Below are 24,414 nucleotides of genomic sequence, written 5' to 3'. Positions count from 1 at the left end.
ATCTTTGTGAACCGTAGAACTCTCATTTTAATATTTTATTGTACATATTTTAACATATTCCATTGGTTTCTACAAAATTGTAATAACTGGGAGAGTTTGTGAAGGAACAACAGTCAGAAGTTCATGCTCAGATAAGCTAATCGGGAGTGAACCTACAGTTTAAAATGTGATCCAAGCCACTACACACTAAGGCTCCACCGGGATTGAACGTGGAATCCCTAGATTACAAGGGGGCCCACGGAGAGGCCTGTTAGGAAAAATAAGTGGAATTGTAGATAAAGAGTGCACTGAATATTTGTTTTCAGGCAGAGGAGGGAAGAGATGGACAGTGAAGACAACCAGGAGTTCTGGAAGAGTGTGCAATGCATAGTTGAGAAGGATGTCGTGAGGACGGATCGTGGGAACCCTTACTTTGCTGGCGAGGACAACCCAAATGTTCAAGTGATGAAGTAAGTATGCTTTTTAGAAAAATCTGCTAAAGACACATATTTTCTCATTAGAGCTGAAGACAAATTGAAAAAAAAAACCAAAAAAAACCTATCAAGTACAATGATTGCAAGAATTTTCTTTAAAAAGATATAGTCCTTAGTTATAAGTAGGGCTCGGATGTTGAAGACCTATAAATTGCCAAAAAAAGACCTAAAAATATAAAAAAGGACCTAAAAACGGAAAAAAGGACGTATAAATGTGATCCAAATTAATTAATAACTTCAGTTGAAATTACATATTTAATAAATAAAAAAATACAAAATTCTGGTGGTATGGAACACACAGTGCGAAAAAACTGAAAGCTTCAAAACAGGATAAAGTTGCCACTTACAGTGCGACCATCCAGACAAGTTACGGTTAAAGGACCTTGTAGCGTACCTGCTTCAGTCGTCCAAAAATGTTTTTCTCTCGTTTCAGGGATGGTTCAAATATATTTATTTATTTCTTTTTCTTTTTATTTCTTTACTGCAGAAAGGATGTTTAAGAGGTGGTGAACTGATGATGATTCGAATTGAGAATGGGCAGTAACAACGTAGTCGAAAGAAGGTGAAGTTGCAAAAAAAAAAAAGCTGTTAAGACCTTAAAAAGGCTAAAAAAAAAGGACCAATAAGCCAAAAAACGCAAAAAAGGACAAATAAAACCCACCTTTTTCTGGCCTACAATGACCCAAAATGAACATATATTATGTTGGGCCTTGTCTTCGGACACTAGGAAAAAAAAGGATTTTTCCTTAACTTCCGAGCCCTAGTTATAAGTGTTAGAATATATGAGTAGTATAGTATATACAAAACTTAAAATGCCAAACTGCAAGTTCATTATTATTTTATTTGAATAATGCACTGTTAAACAAATTTTATAAGTCTTTATATCTTGAAACATTTTTTAATATTTTTTTTTGGTTCTGTTGTAAATGGCTATTCCAAATACTTTCGTACCACTATTTTTTTTCTTTTTAAAAGCATTTCAGAAGATATTATGTCACCTTTGCTGTAACTGTTTATTTTTGTAAATGCTGTCTTTGATTACAGAAACATTCTACTTAACTATGCTGCTGAGAATCCAAATGTCGGGTACACCCAAGGCATGTCAGACCTTTTGGCTCCAGTGTTAGCTGAAATCCAGAATGAATCTGATGCGTTCTGGTGTTTCGTTGGACTCATGCAGAAAGCCATTTTCGTTTGCACCCCAAGGGATAATGACATGGATAGAAGTCTGGTGAGCATTTTATGAAAGGGGTATTTTCATCATTACTTTTCCAGCAAATGTAGATATATTGGTTTGTTTATGAGGTCTGGAAAGGACTTCCAAAATTTTTAGTGGTCGTGGGATTCCAAGCAAATTGTGTGGGCCACCATATTTGAATGTGCACCCCAAAACTATTCGTCCATTTTCATAGCTTGCATTTCTGCAATCATTGAGACTGAAAGATAAAAGTATTAGTCGTTTTGAATTTTAGAATACATTGAAATATAGGGTGAGGCAATCAAACGGGAAGATTTTAAAAATTCACAAAAAATAGAGAGAGCAAATATTAGTTATTTTTTCAACATGAATGTACTGTACTTGAGTTGAAATTACTAGTGTACCTGAAAAATGTTTATTTTTTTTTTAATATTGTGTCAGTAAGATGGCATCCTAGGTGTTGCACACATTGTCGGAGTCTCAGAGTAAATCCGCTTATGATGCTTTGTAGCATCTCCGACGGAATGTTGTGGATCTCTTGCCGAATTCGCTCCTTCAAATCATCCCTGGTTCTTGGAGGGTTGTCCTTGAATACTTTGGATTTGAGGTAATCCCAAAGGAAAAAATCAGGAGCTGGCAAATCGGGTGAATGGGCAGGCCACGGAATATTGCCGAATCTGCTGATGAGATGACCAGAAAATGCGAGTCTAAGCACATCCATAGACACTCTAGCAGTATGGCTAGTTGCACCATCTTGCTGGAAGAGTGCTTCTTCATCTGGGTCATAGTCATCGAGGACAGGCAGGAAAATGGTTACCAATATGTCAGCATAACGTCATGGGTGGATTTACTCTGAGTCTTCGACAATGTGTGCAAAACTAAGGATGCCATCTTTCTGACACCATATTAAAAAATATTTTTTAAAAAATAACATTTTTCAGGTACACTAGCAATTTCAACTCATGTACAGTTCATTTATGTTAGAAAATTAACTAATATTTGCTTTCTCTATATTTTTGTGATTTTTTTAAATCTTCCTGTTTGACTGCCTTACCCGATACATTTTTGCAAAATCAAATATATCATAGTAAAATAAGTTTTCTACAAAAGTTGTTTGCAACTAAGAGACCTATAAATACAGAGAAACTAGTACTCACTTTTTCCGCAAAACTGTTTTTCATAGACTGCCAAAAAACAGTTTTGCAGAAAAAGTTAGAACTAGTTTCTCCGTATTTATTTACTACCACATCTCTACTACCACCTATATCAAATGAGTTGTCACTTGACCTCCATTTATATTTGAAATTTTCATTTTACTACTGGCCTAGTAGGACACCACATAAGTTCAGAATACCATCATTCAACTTGCCTATTGCATTTTACTGAGGTATGGTAGATAGTTTGTGCAATTTATTATTCGTTCTAAAACGGTTAATTTGCGTTACTTACCCTGTTGATTACCAATAAAGTAGCCACACATACCTTATTCTAGTGTCAGATTTTTCAGACCCTAACTAATCCTTTTAAATTTTGTACTTATACTAGGGATGGGACCGATTAATCGGTACTCTATCGGTATCGGCCGATATAGGCATATCGGTTTATCGGTAAAATTACCGATTATTTTACCGATCGGATATATCGATAAATATCTGATAATTTAGTGCAAAATTTTGTCATTTTGTTGTAATTTTTATGGATAATCTCCATGCTCTACTTTCTAAAAAAGTAAATGTCTAAACATGCAATTTCTCTTGCACTGCAGTCACTGAAACACACATTTTTAAGGAGGTCAATGAACCTTTCAGGTTCTTCAAAGGCAATTTCTAATTTTATATCGGATCGGTAGAATATTGGTTATCGGTATCGGTAAATTTTATATCGGTACTTTGTCAGTATTGGCCAAAATTTCATATCAGCACATCCCTAATTCATACTATAAATCATGGGGTGGCTCTGGCACCCACCCAGTGTCGTATAAAGTGGCTACCTGGAGGAAACTCTGGGGGGTAAAGGCAGCTTAGGCCGAGATCAAGAAATTGTGGGGCCCTAACCCCACACTCCCTATATGCCTTCATGGCATGGTGCAAAGCACAGGGGAGCACTTTATTTTTTTTACTATAAATCATAGGCGTAACTTGGCAGGAGTACTTGTCTCCCCTCTTTTTTTCTTCTCAGGTTTATGAAATTTTGTAAGTTAATGGTAGTTTTGTTAACCTTCTCGAACCTGAGGCACAAAGTAAGAAGTATTTTTTAAGATTTTGCAAATGTAACAGTTATTTATCAAAAAAGGCCATGAATGATATTTTTATGGGCTTGAAAAATCTTTGATTCTGCCTCTCCCAAAAGTTAGGTCCTAAGCTACACCTATGCTAGAAATAACCACATGACAAACTGCTTGTTAGTAGAAATCCTTTATCATATGATCTAGTGAGCCAGCCAGATTGTGTAGCATTGGATCAAGATTGGAGTTCTTTTAATGGAACAGTTTTTCCCTCCGTGCTATTTCTTTGTGCATCAAATTTGATAATTTCAGAAATATATTTCCGTAGCTGCTTTAGAATAGCTGTAATTATTTGTTCTTGATTTTCAGACTTACCTTCGGGAACTTATTAGGGTAATAGTGCCACATTTCTATGCTCACCTTGAAAAGCATACAGATGCTATGGAACTGCTCTTCTGCCATCGGTGGATTTTGCTGTAAGTAGTCATGCTGCACATAGTTAATACATACATCGTGATTAGGAGTGGCAAATAAAAAAAATTCTATGTTGAAATGAATGGCATTATTTAGTTACAGTGAAATCTCATTTATATGTTTTATAGGTGACAGAAGGGTAAAAACGTATAACTGAGAAAAACGTATTATTGAAATATAATTAAAATGGTAAACACAAAAAAAAGAAAAGGATTACTACAGGGTGGCTCAATAAGTCCCTTAACACCCCCATACAAGGCCACTGCAGCACACACCGTGGAAATGGTGATGACCAATCGTTGCTAGGCCAAGGGACCACATTGACGCCACCCGCGTGGTTGGTGTCCATCTTGATGTCCGCCATCTTGAATTCAGCTTCAGAATTTTAAATGGGAGGGGGTGATATGATATATCAAATCAGGCTAGAATTTCACGAGAAATGCAATGGTGAAGGTTTTTTCGATGTATCTTCGCAATGGCATGCGAACTTCTCTCCCTAGACGTCACTTTGATCTCTTTACTGACATGCTAAAGACATTTTAATGTTAATTTCTGACACCTTGAAAAGGAGCAAATTAGTACAAGAATTCAGTAATAACATTTTACTGGTTGAAGATACATCCTAATGCCTTGCAGAAGGAGGTCGAACAATTGAAATTGGCTAACAACTCTCAAAGTAACCGGGTTCTGACCCAGGCTCAGGAAACCGGTTTAGAAGCTAGATTAGCTAGTCTTACTTTTAGACTACATATTATTAATAATCAATTTCATGACAAGACATGTTATGAAAAAGCACCTCACACCTTTCAAAACATAAAAAATAACATTACAGTGTGTTATTTCACATTCAGCGTTTCCATCAAAAACTATACGAGGGGGTATCCAAAAGTTTTAATTATCACCATGAAATAAAAAACATACAATAGTCACTTGCAGTGGTCAAAGTTAGTTCTTCTTCACGTAGTCTCCCTGCAGAGTCACACATTTTTGCCAGCGTTTCTTCACCTGTTTTAAGCCCTCTTTGTAGAAGTCCTCCGCTTTGCTCGAAAACCACTGTTCCACTTCGAAAATGACATCCTCTCTGTCGTCAAATCGCCGACCACGAAGTGGTTTCTTCATCTCGGGAAAGAGGAAGAAGTCGCTTGGTGCAAGATCAGGCGAATAAGGTGGATGCTGCAAAAGTTCATAGCCTAACCGGTGGGCGGCGACAACGGATGCTTGGGCCGTATGGACGCGTACATTGTCGGTCAGGAGACGGATGCCTTTGCTGATCATGCCACGACGGTTTTGTTTCAATGCATCACGCAGTTTCTCCAGAAGGTTGCAGTAGTAATCGCTGTTGAGGGTCTCGCCCTTCGGAAGGTAATTTGTTAAGATTACCCCGTGGCTATCCCAAAAAACGGACCGCATCACCTTCCCGACAGATTTCTGGACCTTCGCATTCTTGGGAGGGGGGGAGGATGGATGTTTCCACTCCTTGCTCATTTCTTTGGTCTCCGGATCGTAGAGGTATACCCAGCACTCGTCCATAGTGACGAGACAAGCAAAAAAATCGTCTTCATTTCGCTCCAACAGTCAAATTCTGCTGGGAAAAGTCGTGGCGAGTTTGCTTTTGAAGAGGTGTCAACAAGCGAGGTACCCAGCGTACCAGACACCTTATTCATGTGCAGTTCCTCATGAATAATCCTCCACACACTTCCGTAACTTAGTTCAGTCTCCGCCATCACCCTTTCCATGGTCGATCCTCTGTCGTCAAGGATAACGGCCTCCACTTTCTTCACCATGGCAAGATCATCCTTGATTGAGGGTCTACCCGCTCGTGGCTCGTCTGTCAGGGACATGTGACCACTTTGAAAGTTCCTCTTCCACCTCACAACCGTGTCATATGATGGGCTTTCATCCCCATATACAGCTTTCATTTCGTTGTGGATTTGGCGTGCGTTGTTGCCCTTCAAATGGAGGAACTTTATGACACTTCGGGCTTCAATTTTGTTCATCATGCAGATTGATGTCTTCTACAGCCTTTGGGAAGAAAACTACGTTAGACAAAGATTTGATATTTGCACAAGTATGCATGGCAATGACACTGATTATGCACAAAAAGTTTCATGTAAATATCTCTATAACTTCTTTATTATAATTAAAACTTTTGGATACCCCCTCGTACATGTCTAATTATCAGTATTGGTTAAACTATTAAACTGTTATTTGAAGTACATTTTCCTCCTGCAGCTGTTTCAAACGGGAATTTCCAGAAGCAGAAGCTTTGAAGATGTGGGAGGCCTGCTGGGCGAACTATCAGACTGACTACTTTCACTTGTTCCTGTGCTTAGCTATAATTTGTGTTTATGGAGATGATGTCATTGCTCAGGATTTGAGAGCAGACGAGATGCTCCTGCATTTTAGCTCCCTCGCTATGTTCATGGATGGAGAGCTCATTCTCAGGAAGGTAAGGACTGGGTTGTTAGGCCTCCAGGCACACGGGTGTTTTTTCATATTAAGAAATGAAGAAAATGCTATATCGTATAGCCAAATGCAAGAGCAAATAAATTGCAGCTGAAGCAATTGCCGTCCTTACTAATTATAAGGGGTGTCTCAGAAATATTTTGGTTTTTGAATCTGCCCTCTGGGGCAATTCACACATTACGGAGAAATGAGATAGATCGCAAACACTTGGCAACATTGTTAATATTTTGTTGCCATGGAGCACTTTATGCAGCAGCAATGTGCTTTTTGTGTTCGTGCGTTTTATAAAAATAATGATTGTTATGTTGTGCGTCGTTTGTAGCAGCATAATTACAACGTGGCAGGAATGAGAGACGTCCCAAGCGCAAATTTAATTAAATATTGGGTGAGAAAGTTTGAAAACACTGGAAGCACTATGACGAGTAAACCGCTGGGATGTCCAAGGTCATCAAGATCTAACAGAAACTTTAACTTTGAGTGCCAGTCTGTTGCTGAGGATCCTTGCCAATCGTTAAGACTGCATGCAGCTTCTTTAAATTTGCATAAGTCGACAGTAATTATTCGGAAGGATATGCATTTCCACCCATACAAAATTGTTAGTACACTTCTCACGTCACCAATGAATCACTGAATGCTCTTCATCAGTTATTCCCAAAAAGGGTTATCCGTCACAGAGGGGACATTAACTGGCCACCGAGAAGTCTCGATTTAACACCAGCAGATTTTTTCTTATGGGGTTACCTTAAGAGTAAGGTATACACCCCAATGCCACAAACTTTGAGAGAAGCAAAGAATTACAGATGAAACCAATGCTCTTCCTCGTGCAATGCTTCTGCGAGTGATCGAAAACTTTAGTTCAAGAATATTTGAATGCGAAAACATGAACAGTCACCATTTGTCCAATGCTCTTTACAACAAATAAAAATGTAATGTTTAAGCTTTCTTTTGGTAATAAATGTATCTTTATTAGGAATGGGACCGATTAATCGGTACTCTATCGGTATCGGCCGATATAGGCATATCGGTGTATCAGTATAATTACCGATTATTTTACCTATCTGTTATATTGATAAATATCTGATAATTTAGTGGAAAATTCTGCCATTTTGTTGTAATTTTTATGGTTAATCTCCATGCCCAAATTTCTAAAAAAGTAAATGTCTAATTTCTTTTTCACTGCAGTCACCTCAAAACATACATTTATTAAGGAGGTCAATGAACCTTTCAGGTTCTTCAAGGACCATTTCTAATTTTATATCGGATCAGTAGAATATCAGTTATCGGTATCGGTAAATTTTATATCGGAACTTTATCGGTATCGGCCAAAATTTCATATCGGCCCATCCCTAATCTTTATACAAAAAATTTAAGTATTTATTTTAATAGTTTTAAAAACTAAAATATTTCTGAGACACCCCATGCAAATGCAGGGTTTCTACTTACCGGGAATTATGCATGAATTCTTCGTGATTTTTTGTCCGTAGACTTGAAAAATTGCAACTTTTATTAAAACAAGTTCCATTGAATTTATACTTGTTTATAAATTCCCTGAGGCAAGTTTTTCACACTTTAGCTTTTATTTTTATTGAAGAAGGAAAATAAATCTATCTGGAAAATTAAATGGAATTCTCTTAATGTGTTTGCCCTGTTAGCATCCTTTGCACAACGATCTATCTACAGATGGAAGTTTGGTGCAAGATAAGATATATTGAAGTTGATTATGTAAATTTGAGTGTGAAATTCTTACAAAATTAATTATTTTTCGTAGATTTGTAAATCCTGTAACATTTGTGACTTGTGTTTGTAGATGTATTTCGGGTCTGAGTATGTGAAATGGCAAATGTAAACTTCACACCTTGAATGAAATATTTTATAATATATATCATTTAATTGAATTGAGTTAGAATTTTTGGATACATGGAATCGCACAGACCTTTTATGTTGTTAATGTATTTGTGTATGTGTATGTGTGTTGGGGTGAGAGTCGGTAATACGTAAGGTTGAAATACAGAAAACATCTGCTTGTATCCTTGAATTTTTTTTGGAAAGAACCCTACATGGGTTCAGGGCATGGGATATACAGTAAACACGGGACCTATAACTAACTTTTTTCAGTGTAATGCAAACAGGAAAAAAAGGGATATCAAAGATTATGTTCAACAAGTTGCCATGGGGAAAACTGCAAAGGGCAGTAATCCCAAAATAAATAAATATTTTCCATTGTCATAACGATAACATTAATGAAACTAAGAGTAAATGTCTGACGAAGGGAGCATGTGTTCTCCCAGAACCCTACATCAAAAATTGTGTATGTGCTTGTATAAACTGTAAAAAGACAGGAGAAATAATTCTACAATGCAAGTAATATGTTCATACAAGAAAAATAGAAACAATAATAGTCGAATCAGGACTTGAAAGAGCAGAAAACAGTAGCAATGGCATTTGATGCCCCAATGCTGTGTGGTTTTTGACGCACATTGTGAAATGGGAAAATTTATGTGTAACATTTTACATGTTTGTATTCAACAGTTAGTTCCCCCCCCCCCCCCCCAAGGACTGTCTTGTTTAAAAAGTTAACGAAAGGGCCTTCGCCCCAGTGGGAGGGGTCAGGCTGGTTTTAATGGAGGTATAACTATCTGGTTCAGACTGTTTCAAAACACAGAAAGAGACACACCGACAGAGGTTCTTTGAGGTTGATACGATTTCGAGTTGAAGTCAATTCCAGCATAATGTCGGAGAGCGCCGAGCAAATAGTTTGCACTTACGATAGTCACATGTAGGAACCTCTGCGTTATAAACTACGAGGGCAGGTTAGTGCTAAGGTAAATAGTGCACTTGTAGCTGGAATTACATGTACAGTACTTAATGAGAGAACTGCGTAGGGACACTGACACGCTAAACTGCGAGAGTGCACTCGTAGAGCAAAGTCCTGGAAAGTTCATTCTTCTGTAATGGAGCAAAAGGCAACCTGTAGCGTATTTGTACTGAAGCTGTAATGAAACGATGTATATACGGAGAAGGGGAGGTGTGTAAATAAATTGTACATAAATTATCTCCATGGAGTATTTTCTGAACAAAGCATATGGGTTCTCGTTGCAAAACATAATGGAGGTGGCATAAACACAAACCACCCTTCAATCATTGAAAAGCAGTTTGGCAGATGCTGGTTCTCAAAAGGATGTCATACCATGGAGTAGTTTGCAATAGAACAAGATTCATCAGAGTGTGATTTGTAAAGCCTGATGGTCCTTTTTTTTTCCCAACAGGCACGTGGTCTGCTCCATCAGTTTCGTCAGATGCCTAGAATCCCCTGCACCCTAAGCGGACTGTGCCAGATATGTGGTCCCGGGATGTGGGACAGCCAGCATGCACCAGTGATAGAGTGCTGTGGGAATCATGATGATAATCCATGCCCGAAGGGTGGGGAAATAGTACAGTGAATTTCCACACGCCTCTAGTCTCGGATAGAAGCACTGATTATTCATGACAGGTTTTCGTTTTTCCTTTTTTAATCTGTGATATTTTTAAGGTGTATGCACGTCAAAGTACATAACAATGTTTTTTCACATGTGCCATAAATTGTTATGCTTAGCATGACTCAAAACTTTTTTAATTGTTAGGTGTTTTTATGGAAAACGTAGGCAACCCAGTGCCACATTGATATGAAATAGAATTTTTCTATGTATAACTATAACGGGATCAGTGTGGAGGAAACGGGATGTCGTTTCATGTCTTGCCATATTATTTCCCTAGTCATTAATGAACGGTTGCAGAATTTAGGCCAGTATGTTGACATTGTTTGCTACTTAATAATAATTATGCATTTTGGGGGAATATAGTTATTTTACACAGTCAAACACAATAGAGAGGTTTTTATTTTATAATAAAGTACGGCAGATGTGTAAATTATAAGCTGCAGTGAAGACTGCATTTTGCATTATGCTTGTAAGCCTACAGAAATGTAATAATGTAACTTATAGTATATATTATATATTGTAGTTTTTAATTTCTCTTACATATTGTTTTGTATATATTTACATTCACCATGTGAAATACTTGTGCCTCTCTGAAGTCTATTGTTTGCATTATAATGATGTGCACCACTGATACTTGTTCATGAGTGAATTTTTTCTAGTCGCTTACTGTGAATGTGTTTTAGCAATGTCGTTTTCTCTTGCCATAAAGGCTGGTTTCATTTTTAATATAATACGTGTTTGTTTGCATATAGTTGTAATTTATTTATATTTGTATTTACATAAAATATACAAGCTTTCTGGTTTATTATTCTTAAATGACTTCCAATCAGAAACTGAAAATTTTCTAGATGATGCCGGTCCCTGTGGCAGAGAGGTTAGCACGGTGGTTCCCAAAGTGTACACCATGGTGCCCTGGGGTGCCATGACTGGCTTACAGGGTCGTTGCAAAATGTTTCAATATTTTCACTGAAATGACACTTATTCCAAATATGTGCTTATGAAGTACTTTTTACATGTAAAATGTTTCTGAATATTTTCATAGACTTGCATAATTCAAGTAGTCATTAGGTAATAACAATATGGAAAAAGGTTCTAGGAGCTTTAGTTCATACAACTTCCACTTATCACTTGACTTTAATTTTATAATTATGTTGGAACCCTGATTTTATATTTTCCTGCATTTTAAGATTTTCAGCTTGGTCTCTGAAAAACATAAATTCGAGGTTCCACTGTATAATGTATTTAATTCAGGGATACCACACATCTGCTTTTTCCAAGATATATCGTGTTTTTGGGCCTCTGATGTTTGGGAATAATTTTAAAAAAGAATCATAAATGTCCTGCATTCTGTGCATCACATAATTTTCATTGAGGGCCTCCCCAATGGCACGTTGTCGCCTTGTAATCAAAGGGTCCCAGGTTCGATACCTGCTGGAGGTACAAAGTGATTCAAATCCCACTTTAAACTGTAGGTCCAGTCCCGATTAGCCTTTCTATGCATAAAGTGGACTTAAAACAACAATAACAAAAACAAATAGAATTGAGAAACAGAGGCAACTAGCAGCCTTGCAGAGACGACGGTACTCATGCCAGAAGAATGCGAGTATGGAAAGTTTTCTGACTTACAGTTGGAAAAATAGAAAATTGTTTATATCCTGAGGGAGAAAGAACTAAAAATGAGTAATGTTGTATTTGTATTGGTCAAATTTGATGATGAAATGGTGAAGGAACACTCGCAAAGAAACAACCATGTCGAGGCCAGGATTCGAAGCTGGAACACTCATCAGTGAGAGCATATTGACTGCTGAAATTAACAATTCTGACTTAGCTAAGAAGAAAAGAGGAAAGCTAGAAGATATTGAATATACATTTTTAGGAACTGTAAATAAATAAATCGGAAAGCAGAAAAAATATGCTATGATGCCAGGGGTCCGAGGTTCGAATCCCAGCCTGGACATGAGTGTTCTTTGTGAGTGTCCCTTCATCACTCATCCTTATTGTCGCAGTTAGCCAAAACTGGAAGAAAAGCAACAATAAATAACAAATCAAATCAAATAATGCAGAACGAGGACACTGCTTCATTGGACAACAAAAGCGTGGAAAAAAATATATGTAAATCTGGAAAATTTGAAATCCAGGAACATAAAATTGTAATTTCACAAGCTAGAATAAAACATTTTGGAACTTGTTTTTACAAGTGTGGTGTCTACATATAAGTCTAAAGTGCATAATCATGAGGATATTGTTAAGATAGATAACAGTTGGAATTGTAACTTTCCTGGCGATGTGATTCAGAAATTTTTTCTCGGGTTACCAGCCAGATTCATCAGATTTCCCTAATGATGAGAGCACATTGTGCGCTCCAAACATTCGACACTAATGCCAATTGAATCTAACTGGTAAGCTGAGAACAGTGCATATCAGTGCACAATTTAGGAAAGCCTATTTGTATTATGATGCATACATTATTTGTTTCACATAGATTTTTTTACTTTAAAAAATTCTCCTAAATTCATATGAATTTTTAAAATTTGTTGATATTACAAAATGTTGAATAAAACTATAAGTTTCAATGATTTTCCTGAAGCTGTTTGATGTGATATGTTATTTCTCATTTGTTATCGTGCTCTCTTGTATTCATTTTCCAGAAAGCTTGTGTGTTTTGTGTAATACGTAATAATATACAGCAATGGTCTTGCCATTGTGACTGCATTGCACTCCACATACAAATTATGGGCATTAGTATTATTATTTGCATATTTGTGATTTTATTTTCCACAGAAAGTTACCATGTACATTTTTTGCATTGTTATTCATTCATATATTTTATTTATTTCAAAATATATATGTATGTATATTTTGTACCGTTATTCATGAATGTATGTTAGAACATATTCTAAACTATGGGAGGATTTTTTGTGTAAATGTGGGCATTATCTATCTATAATACAATACCTCCCAGGTTGTTTTCAGTCAAATTTTGTTTGTGTACAAGGAGTTGTGTAATAATATTGTTGAAATTTGTGAAAGTTGTGGTTAGGGGGGGGGGGGGGGGCTATACCAAGTTCTTTTGACTGTAGCAATCTGTTTTGGAATCCAGATTCAGTGAATTTTTAGAGCAGTCTGCAACAATTGAGATGTAGTCACTAGGAAAGAATTGATATGCTATGAAGCCAGAAGTACCAGGTTTGAACCCTGGATAAGGCATGTATGTATCAACCTTGTGTTCCATCATCCATTTCATCATTCATCCTGATTGCCACGATTAACTCATGAGGTAGAAAAGCAGCGTAAAATAAAGGAAGTAGAAAGTAAGAATGGTAGACTGTGAGTAGCATTGTGCTCTTTATGCATGAAAATTATACTTTAAATAATGGCCAGTATCTAAGAGATATATACAAGTTATTGCATGTACCTCCCCAATGGCATAGTGGCAATGTCATCGCCTTGTATTCAAGAGGTCCCAGGTTTGATACTTGGTGGATGCACATAAGGGTTTAACTTTAAACTGTAGGTCCAGTCCTGAGTAGCTTATCTGTGTATAAAGTGAATTTAAAGCTCACAATAAACCAGCCAAATCTACTGTTATGGATAAAAGCAGGATTATTATTAATACAAAAACTATTTTAAAGCTAAAGAATGTAAATTGACTCTAGAACAGTGTTTAAGAAAGTACAGTATTTCTTTTGTTATACGTGAAAATGGATATGAAAATATTATTGGTGTGGAAATAAGTAAATGTGAACAATACACATCAAACTTTTAATTACAATACAATGATTTTGCTGATGTGTGGATGTCTGGCTCATCGTTATACAAAGCCAGACAGTAGCTGACCACATTGAAGGTTCCTAAGTTGACTCAAAAAATTCTGCGTTTGAGTTTCGGGCCATGGTGTTTGTTCGTTCATCGTTTTGCCATTATCGTCATTGACATAGAGGGTAGGGAAATGATGTTAATTGAATACGATCAATTCATGTTCATCTTACCTGTCGGAGAGCAGGAACATGAGTGGAAACACAACACACAAAAATAAACCTGAAAGTTTCAATGTTTCACTGGGTTTTGTGTTTTTAACTTCTCACACCTCTTTTTAACCCCCATTGTTTCCTTGGGAGTACTGACAGGAAGCAACGAAAGGGAACTTTTAAGGTTTTATTTCTACGTGTACAGTGTTTTCCCTTGTGTACCTGCTGTCTGACATGAACATGTTCTGCACAGCATGTGATGTCAGAATATATTTATGTGAATACGACTAATTCAGTCAAAGAGAATTATCTAATAATGAAAGCCCAATTCTTCTCTTCTCCCTTCTGATACAAATACAATATAATGGAATATACAAGGGTTGGATAAAAAGTAATGGCAACACTGCTGTCCCGTGAAAGGGGCGAGTCAGAGCGCCACAACCGTTTCGTGGATGATAAAGGAATGTCAGACGAGGAAGTATAGTGAGTGGGGTGCGATTGTATGTTATTCAGTCAAAAACAGCAGTGCTCTGAAGCAGAGGACGAGAGTGCAAGCGCCCTAACAATATGTTTAGGCAAGAAGAACAACGTCTCTTAGGCAGACGGTCAACGCAGCCTACTACTGCACCTTCTTGCAACACCACCTTCGTCTCGCATTAAGAAGGAAGCGACGGCACGTTCTGGCACGGTGTCCCATCATCCTGCTTGACAATGCAAAGTGTCACACTGTGAACACTGTGACTGCGCTCCTGAATAACTGGTAGTGGGAGGTACTGGAACATCCGCCGTATTCACCGGTATGAGACTGTGTGATTACGACCTTGTTGCCAAAATGAAGGAACCACTGGGCAGGAAGCACTACGACACGCGCGAAGCCATCATACGTGCTATAGGGTGGTCACTGCGGGACATCAACAGAGATGGACGTGCTGACGGTGTACGATGCCTTCCATACGTGTGGCAGAAGGTCGTAGAGATGGGGGGGGGGGGGGGGGCGATTACATTGAAGGAATGTAACACGTGCTCCTCTGCCAATACAGTCAAGTAGCAATTATACCAGTGTTGCCATTACTTTTTATCCAACCCTTGTATTATTTCTACACTGAAGTGAGCTTGACTCATATTCTTTACTAGATAATGTTTATGAATGCAAAACAAAATTAGTTCATTTGCTAGAGTTTATCAACATATTGTAACAACGGATAGTTGTTCAAAATATTGATTAATATTAATTGCTGAGTATTCCACTCCAATATACGTATGTATCAATTTACCAGTTTTACTTCAGAATATTCAAGAATTTTTATCAGGATATTAAAATACCTGTGTTGCAATCACAAAACACAGTATTTCCCACAGTATTGGTGCAAAACAGTTGAAATCTTCAAATTTTGCATAACTTTCAGGATAATTAGATTGTGAAAGTGGGGCATGGCATTTTTGTGTACCCTGTGAAAGACCGTAATGCCGGAAAAGTATCAGTTAGTACCAGTAAATAAAATCTAATCAATACAACAGTATCGGCTCAGCGTTAATAATAACCACAGTATTTTTATTTTGTATTGACTGCATGTACTTTTTAATTTTTTTTAAAAATTCAGACTCCATTAAAAAAATGAATGCTTTGTTTTGAATGCCTCGGTGCTTAGAAGTTACAAGTAGATTTGCATCTCTCCTTGACAGAGAACATGCAAGACAAGATTGAGAATGGTAAGAGAAATTCTTATCTACTGCAGGGACTGTACTCTGGTTAAGTAATGAATTGACTTAGCTATCAGATGTACAGTAGTGTTTGCCAAGTAAGATGTTATTTAGAACCAAGTTGATACAACAGACACAGGTACGTATTAAGAAATATATTTCGGGGGAGTCCGAACCAAGTGTGTAATATTAAAATTAAAATAATTGTATCAAATTATTTAAATATACCGGGTGTCCCAGAAATCTTTCCCTGATTACAAACTTTATTCATATCCGCTATATGCAAAGTAGAGATGTGAAAGTGGTGCCAAAATGTTGGAAAACTAACAAAGTTTTTTTGTTGCAGGTTTTGAGTAACGTGGCTGTAGTGTAGCAGTGTCAGTGCCCAGAAAACCGGAAATGTTCACAAATCAGGAAAAAGCTCAGCATGTCCTCTGGTGTCACGAGACCCAGTCACCAATAACAGTGCAGAGGAACTTTCAGATGTACAGAATTCTTTCGTCTAGAATATCTGCCATCAATAAGTTGGTATTTAACAAATGGAATTTATCTTCATTCCCAAATTGTGTCAAGTCCAAGAAACATTGTATGGAAAGATGCTACCCGATGTCAAGAGCATTACTTCTGGATTCCTTGGCACTGACACTGCTACACTACAGCCACATTACTGAAACCTGCAACAAATAAACTTGGTTAGTTTTCCAACATTTTGGCACCACTTTCACATCTCTACATTGCATATAATGGATATGAATAAAGTTTGTAATCAGGGAAAGACTTCTGGGACACCCTGTATATATTAATTTATATAATTTTATTCCATGAGTAGGTAAAAAGATGATATAAGAATAGATATAAAAGCATTATCTAGCTTACATATAGTTTAGATCGCCAAAATTAAGGAAATTAATGTGTAATACATGAAGAATTGAATATTTATTCAATAACAAAAAAAAATAATGTTAGATCCAGTTGATGAAAATTAAAGTTCATGATTAATATTTTATTAATTATATGATTATATTATTGTAAGTAGTAATGTGCATAAATCTTCTTTGCTACTGTCATACAAAGTTACGATCCCAATATAATCCTTGGTTTCCAATAAATTTGGAGGAAATAAATAAGCATTGATTATACAACAAATATTAAATAAGTGTATTTTCACTAAATACGTCCTTGAACAGACACTAGTATTAGTTCCCAATAATCTTATATTCTTGCCAGTACTGATGCTTAAAAATTGTGGCAATTTAAAATTGTTGGGATATTAGAATTTGAGCAGATTGTGCCATTGCAAAGATAGTTCTGTTTAAACATAATCATACATTCACCTATGATTCATTCGAATTGGTCCACAGCCTCAGCAACTTCATACTTGGTACACAAGTTGTACTTAATTACTTATAATTACAAAAGCTTGTTTATCTGAATTTGATGGGGTCATACCCATTTTGGATAATCTGGAGTATATTAAACATGTACTTACCTGTGCATTAAAAAATGTAGTGAATATGACACAATAGAGCACTGCATTGCACTGTCACTTACAGGTATTGCATTGTAAAGATATATGCAGTAGTTACTGTTGGAAAGATATAACAATAGCTGACCTCTGTGGTGGAGTGGTCAACATAATGTGCTAGAAAACTAGTGGACCCAGGTTCGAACTTTGGTTAAGGCATGAATGTATCATTGTGGTGGTCTCCCCCTCACACATTCATCTCATTGTCATGATAACTCGAGAGGTAGAAAGGTAATGTAAAATTACCAAGATTGGAAGAAAGATGTAACACTAGGGATGTGCCGAAGCCGATTACAGATGTATGAAAATCGGCCGAAATTGACACATCGGCATCGGTATCGGAATCGGCAAAAATCCGATATTTAAACCGGTGCAGATTATACTAGAGTTTTTACCTTCTAATAAGTTTTATATTCTAGTTTTGTAAGATTTATTGAAAATTTGGTTATGATTCGTCATTATTGAAGAGTTTTTGTAATAAAATTATTGCAAACTCATTCAGAGGATCAACCTAACTATAAATCAGAAATATAAGAGTACATTGCTGAACCAGGATCTGCTGTTGTATTTGGAAATTCAAAAATGAATATTCAAACCTGAAGCAAGTGCTGAGAAAATACTTGAGCATACCTGCTGCATCAGTATTCAGTGATTGAGTGTTCAGTGTTGCTGAACAGATTTGAGATAAGAGAAGAAGTAGGTTACTTCCTGAAGTGCTTCCAAATCTCGTGTTTCTGAAGTTGAATCTGGCAGAACAGGAATTCATTTTGCATTTCAAAGAACTGCTTGTGTACTAATGTTTAATCTCTTGAGAATCCATGTTCTTCTTAAAGGTTCACATAACATTTTGTAGATGCAAATGTACATTCGCATCTCTTGAGAATATATATGTATATACATATGATATGCAATAGAAATGTACATAGCAATTTTATTTTTGTCATGCTGAAAATAACATCCCATTTCTGTTTAATAATCTTATGTATCGGAATCGGTTAAATATCGGCATCGGTATCGGTTCCAAAAATTATCGGTGAGTACATCGGCATCGGTAAATTTTCAGCTTCGTCACATCCCTATGTAACACTATTTGAACCACAACCAAATAATGTTATTAATAACATTACAGTGTACATTTATGTATACAATGTTATCTATCATGCAGAATTGCTTGTGCATGCTATTAAATATTGAGATTGAAAAATGTTTTGGTTATTTTTAAAATTCACTAAAAATCATATCTGATAAGCAAGCTTTTAATGTATATCTGTGTTAAGGCCATATATGGGGTTCCAAGGTAGGATATTTTAGTTAATTTTTGTTACACTTTACAGGGTGTCTCAAAAGTAATAGTGCAAACTGACACAGGTGAAAGTACACGATAATAGAAGCAAAAAAAGTCTCAGTAAACATGGGTCTGCAAACGAGCCGTTGTCGAGATAATTGCGAATGTGTGATTACAAGCCGCCACTGACTTCATTGTTTGTGAACCTCGTTTTAGTTGGTAAAATGCTAATAATGTGTGCGAATGTGTGGCTACAAGCCGTACCACCTCTTGGAAATGTTCTGTTTGATTGCAACGCCACCTCTCGGAAATGTTCTGTTTTGTAAACAAAGAGCAAACCTCGGACCACGCAAGGAGTAAGGCACTGAGTGTTTACAAAATGCAATCAATGACTGTTTGTAACCACACATTCACACACAGTATTAGCATTTTACCAACTAGGATGATGTTTACAAACAATGAAGTCAGTGGTGGCTTGTAATCACACATTCGCAATTATCTCGACAAGGCTCGTTTGCAGACCCATGTTTACTGAGACTTTTTTGCTTCTATTATCGTGTACTTTCACCTGTGTCAGTTTGCGCTATTACTTATGAGACACCCTGTATATACTTGGGTGTGTGTGTCAAGATATAATCAGAACATTGTGAAGTGGAGAAAAATTAATGAAAACTGCCTCTCTTTCAATTACTTCATATATCTGCTGCAAAGTTGAATTATTAATAGTTATAATTGCAATATTTCTTATCTGTACGCTCATAGTATTTTCAGAACATTGCTCAAAATTAAAACATTCCTTAAAAGATTGTAACGTTAAAACATGTGTCTGGAACAGGTTACATTCTTCATTGTGATAAAAAATAACACGAGTACAATATGGATAATTTTTTGAGACCAATTGTGTTAGTGCCAAATTCTTTAGACTAGCATTTGGGTCCAGGGTTCAAAACCTGGGTAAAAACATTTACCTGTCCTGTCTCATACCCCAATGGAAAAGCCAATAACTAAAATAAAAATACCAAAGTATTTAGAGTGGTACTTTTGAAGGTAACCTTCCCTTGAGGTCAAAGTATTAGATCTCTTATTGCAGTCATGTGCTGGAACTTTCGTACTTACAATGAGTTGCTTAATTAGAAAGCATGGGGGTCTACTCACCAAGAAATCCTTGAATTTTGAAATGACATATATGTGGGAATTACTGGTGCAAAAATGCAAGCTTCCAGTAACCAGATTTTCAAGAATGTAGATAGGTAGATGATACAAGTGATAATGTATTCAAAGATTTTTTAGTGCTTACGTCGATTGTTGGAAGGAACTCCTGACAATATTTATTTTGTAAACTTCACTTTTCAAATTCATGAAATGTAAGTTTCAAACTTAGGTCTTTGCATTGAAGGGGACCTATTTTTTTTTATTTATCACATAACAGTTCTTCCTCTAATTAAATAAAATATCTTTTCCAAGCAAGTTTACATGATTTTGTGATGTTATTTTCTGAACCTTAAATTATATTCCTTAGAAAGCATAACAATATTGCATTAGTAGCTTTGGACACACTGGATACAGTTAAAAAAAACTTGTCTTGATATTTTTGCACTATACTGTTTGCATTTCCAGCTGGTGGCTGGCCTTCATGGCTATTTCGGGCTCTATCTGTTCCCCAATTGTATTCAGGGCTGTATGGCTGGGTGACAAACTCAGTCGTGAAGTAAAAGCTGTAGAAGTAATATCCCTCTCCCGAAGCAACATAGCCAAGTGTACTTCTGCCGGCCCCCATGGTGGAGTGGTTAGCACATTGCATGACACTAGGGGTCCCAGGTTCGAATCCCGGCCTGGGCATGGATGTTTGTGAGTGTGTATTCATCAATTTCATCATGTCATCACTCATCCCCATCTTTGCAAATTAGCCAAAAGTGGCACAAAAAGCAAGGTAAAATAAAGCAAATCAATCAACAAAGTGTACTTCTATTTTTGCCAGTTGCATACCGACCTGTGGGTGGTCGTTCCGGAAACTTCATGGTGCAGGATCATGTGTGCATTAACACCCACTTGATTTCCGGTGCTGACGATATCATTCTCGTAGAACTCTCTCACTTTACAGTATGTTTGGCAACATGTGGTGTATCCAATGCTCATCTGTTTCATTCCGCTAACAGCATTTGGTGCCTTGCGACTCGAAAATGCTCAATGTCAGTCGGAAGAAAATTCAGTTGATTGCTGTTTCCCAGCCGCCAGTTGGAAATGAGACTAGTATAAATAATATCGAAATACATCATTCCATTTTTAGCCTTGAAATTTTAGAAATTTCACCTTGAAAACATTAAAATATACTTAAATTTTATCTTGGTCTTAGGAAACTTTCAGAGGCCGCGGTGGCTCAGTCGGTAACGCGTCTGACTACCATGCTCAAGGTCCCGGGTTCGATCCCCGGCCGGTTCAAATCCGGGAACTTTTCTAACGGTGAAAGCGGCCCCGGCGCCCACCCAGCGTCGAATAACATGGGTACCTGGGGGAAACCCTGGGGGGTAAAGGCGGTCAGGGGCGTGATGCTGATCACATCACCCCCACTCACGACCGGATCAAGAAAGTGTGGGGCGTTACCCCCACACCCCCTATACGCCTTCATGGCGTGGTGCTATGCACAGGGGAACACTTTACCTTTTACCTTAGGAAACTTTCAGACCAAAGTGGCAAGTGACCCTTGTCACTTGAAAATGAACCTTCAGAAAAAAAAAATAACTTTTCATACCAGACTGACATGAAAAGCTGCATCCTTCTCTTGCTTATCACTGGGGCTTTACCATTTTCTCAATAGTACTCATCTGTTAGCTCAGTCTATTGGTCATGCATATACAGTAAATGCATTTTTACAGACTGTAGGGGGATGGGCAGTTTGTGGTTGTGATGCAGTATGAAACCTCCTTGTTACTTGCTGGCTAGTAAAGCTAATTATTCACCACACAATGCATGATATTGAGAAAAGAGCCCAGTTGGAGTGACACGCAAGCAACATGTGTAGCTTACCACGCTTTGAAAGATTGCATTGATTACCGAGGGTTCACTTCCAAGCAACACGTGTCACTCGTCTCCTATCGCTTCAGCCTGAAATCTCACTTAGAGTAACCACCCTGTATTGTTCTACGAGGTACTGACATGCAGAATTCGGAGTCCACTTTGTCAAATGGTTCATTTTTCCACTGTGTGTGACTCCAGCATTCATGAGAATCATGTATAAAGCATACTTTTTGTGGTATGTGCATGTAGAATTCCAACAATTCAAGTGATCCACATGCAACTTTATCAGAAATCCAAAATAGAATTGGTTTATAAATTAAGTATAATGATTTATATTAGTGTGAGAATAGAAAATTGTGTTCAACAAAAATTACATCTGTTTTCTGGACAATTGTACTTCACTTCCTTAGTAACCATAATAAGTTAATGTTTTTATTCATGTACATGAATATCATGCTGTCACTGAATGCAGGGCTGTGAAATTAGGTGGGTGGCAGAAGTTCCCACTGTTTCCATGTCGGAACACAACCCCATGTGTTTGGAGGTTTAATAGCAGTCCAAAGTGTAGAAGTTGGACTCCATTTCTGGGGTCTGTAACGAACTTTCAAGTTGACTGGAAAGTGGCCCGGTGAGAGGTCGGTCTGACACTCGAACTAGGCAACACAGCCCGGTTGACGTTGCCACACACTACACGGGAACCAGCAACTTTTGCCCCACTCTGCTTTTCCTATATGTGGCACTATAGCTCGACCACAAGGAAAAAAACCTTCCGTCCAAAGCGTTCGTGCAACTTCACTGCCGTTATCGGTGTTCGGGGCAGTGTTGCCAGGTCAGATTTGAAAAATTCGGGAGATTGTTCCTTGGAAACCAGAAGTTCTGCTACAAAATCCGATGATCTAATAGAAGAGGATGAACGACGTTCTTGGGGGGGAAGGGCGGCATAGTTGTGCGCACTGGGGGGGGGGGGCAAGGGGGAGTGGCGCGCATTGTTTGTAACAATGGTGCTAAACCCAGCACCCTGTGTTTGGCGAAAATATACCGAAGATCTCCATTTCAGGAGTGGACATGTTTCAAACAAAAGAAAGTAAACCGCCCGAAGGAACCGACCAACATCTTTCATCTCTTCCGCATTTTCCGGTTAGAGGGTGCGTGGAAACCACCCTCAAATTTGCCCTTTCTCAGCATCGACACAAGGGGTTGGGATGCCTCTATTATCGCGAGGAATTTTTATGACAGGAAATGGTAGAAACTTGTGTTCACAGATGAAGCTAACGTGCCGCCTTTCGTTGTCAGCGATTTTCCACAATCTTTCAAGTCGAATGCTAACAATAACAAATCAATTTGCCTTCTGATGGTGTTCGTGTGCAGCTATCGATAGGGGTGGGCACGCGTCCTGCACCATAATGAAAAAATGCATTACGTATGTGAAATATATTTGGTGAATTAGACAGCATGTCTTCCTCAATAATTCAAGATAGCAACGCTTATGCTAGGGTGCCACCCATCCTCCCCATCTGCTAGAAATACACACACACACCCACAAACACATACATGTATAACATAATTTGCCCACGCTACGAAGTCAGTGTTTCTACCTCGTAAGGCAAGGACGTTTCACTGTGTTTGTGTCACTTCATCCATTTCATCAGTTTTTCATTCATCCATATTGTCGTACTTACCCGTAGAGGCACAAAAGCGACGTAAAATAACTAAAATAGAAATAGAGTTTAGGGTGGGATAAAATACAGCCATCTAAAAATAGTAATGTAGTAAAAGTAATAAAATAATGTCCTGGCACAATTGAGTAGCGTTTGACATAATTTCACAGTTCAAACAGCACTTTTCAGGGCTGAGTGGAGTTCCACTCCACATCTCCCCTCCATGTTCAAGTAAAGATGAGCAGGAAACGTGTTTTTGAGCTGGCCGTCGGAGGTGCCATAGCAATAGTTTATTATGGAATCCTACCAAGAAATCAATAGGTCTGGCAACACTGACGTTTGCGACTCTGAAGGCTTCTTCCTCCTGTCTTTTTCCCCCACCCGCCAGCGCGATGGGGTCTGCGCAGGTTTCTTTCCTTGTGGTTCCACTATAGCGCAATTCTGCCCAGCTGCCTACTTACATGGCTGTGCGTTTAGATATTTTTCTCATGTACTCCATTATGCACAATGATTTTTCAATGTGTTATGTTCATTGAAAGCCCCGTTCCTGACTTCACAAACCTTTTCTGTAAAAAAAAAATGTTGCTTTTGTGTTTGTTAGTAATTTTATTCACCTGTAAATTATTTTGTAATTATATTTATTATATATCTATTAATGGCTTGCCTGGTATTCTGAAAAGGGGATGTATACCACCGTTCTTTGCTTATTAATACATTATTATTCCACAATCCTGTGTTTTCAATGTTCTTGAGGCAACGAGTGGGGATACAACCTCCCTGAATATGCCTATGTATAATACTATATATTATGAAAAATGTTACATTTTCGTTTCAAGATTGATTGCCAGTTTCATTACATGTCTGTAAAAGACTGCAGGATTTCCTTGCTACAACTAAAAGGACTGTATTCTATAAACTATTGTTGAAAGCAATATTGTTGAGTAAGAACCA

The 24,414-nt window shown here is 37.6% G+C and overlaps 1 protein-coding gene across 3 annotated transcripts in view; it reads left to right on the top strand.

Moving 5' to 3' along the window:
• The window catches only part of TBC1D16 (TBC1 domain family member 16), a 38,170-nt gene extending 26,475 nt beyond the window's left edge, over positions 1-11,695 (top strand). For all 3 annotated transcript variants that reach the window (XM_083110479.1, XM_083110478.1, XM_083110477.1), the window contains exons 10-14: positions 306-449; positions 1,518-1,704; positions 4,265-4,371; positions 6,602-6,818; positions 10,102-11,695. In XM_083110479.1, coding sequence (XP_082966605.1) covers positions 306-449; positions 1,518-1,704; positions 4,265-4,371; positions 6,602-6,818; positions 10,102-10,275 — 829 coding nt within the window. In that variant the 3' untranslated portion in view covers positions 10,276-11,695. The remainder of the gene's footprint in view (positions 1-305; positions 450-1,517; positions 1,705-4,264; positions 4,372-6,601; positions 6,819-10,101) is intronic.
• Positions 11,696-24,414: the final 12,719 nt, after the last annotated feature.

The sequence above is a fragment of the Lepisma saccharinum genome, chromosome 24, assembly GCF_977018435.1.
Source record: "Lepisma saccharinum chromosome 24, izLepSacc3.1, whole genome shotgun sequence".
Taxonomy (NCBI): Eukaryota; Metazoa; Arthropoda; class Insecta; order Zygentoma; family Lepismatidae; genus Lepisma; species Lepisma saccharinum.
The sequence above is the reverse complement of the archived record's forward strand: the minus strand, read 5'-3'. Positions and strand labels throughout refer to the sequence as shown.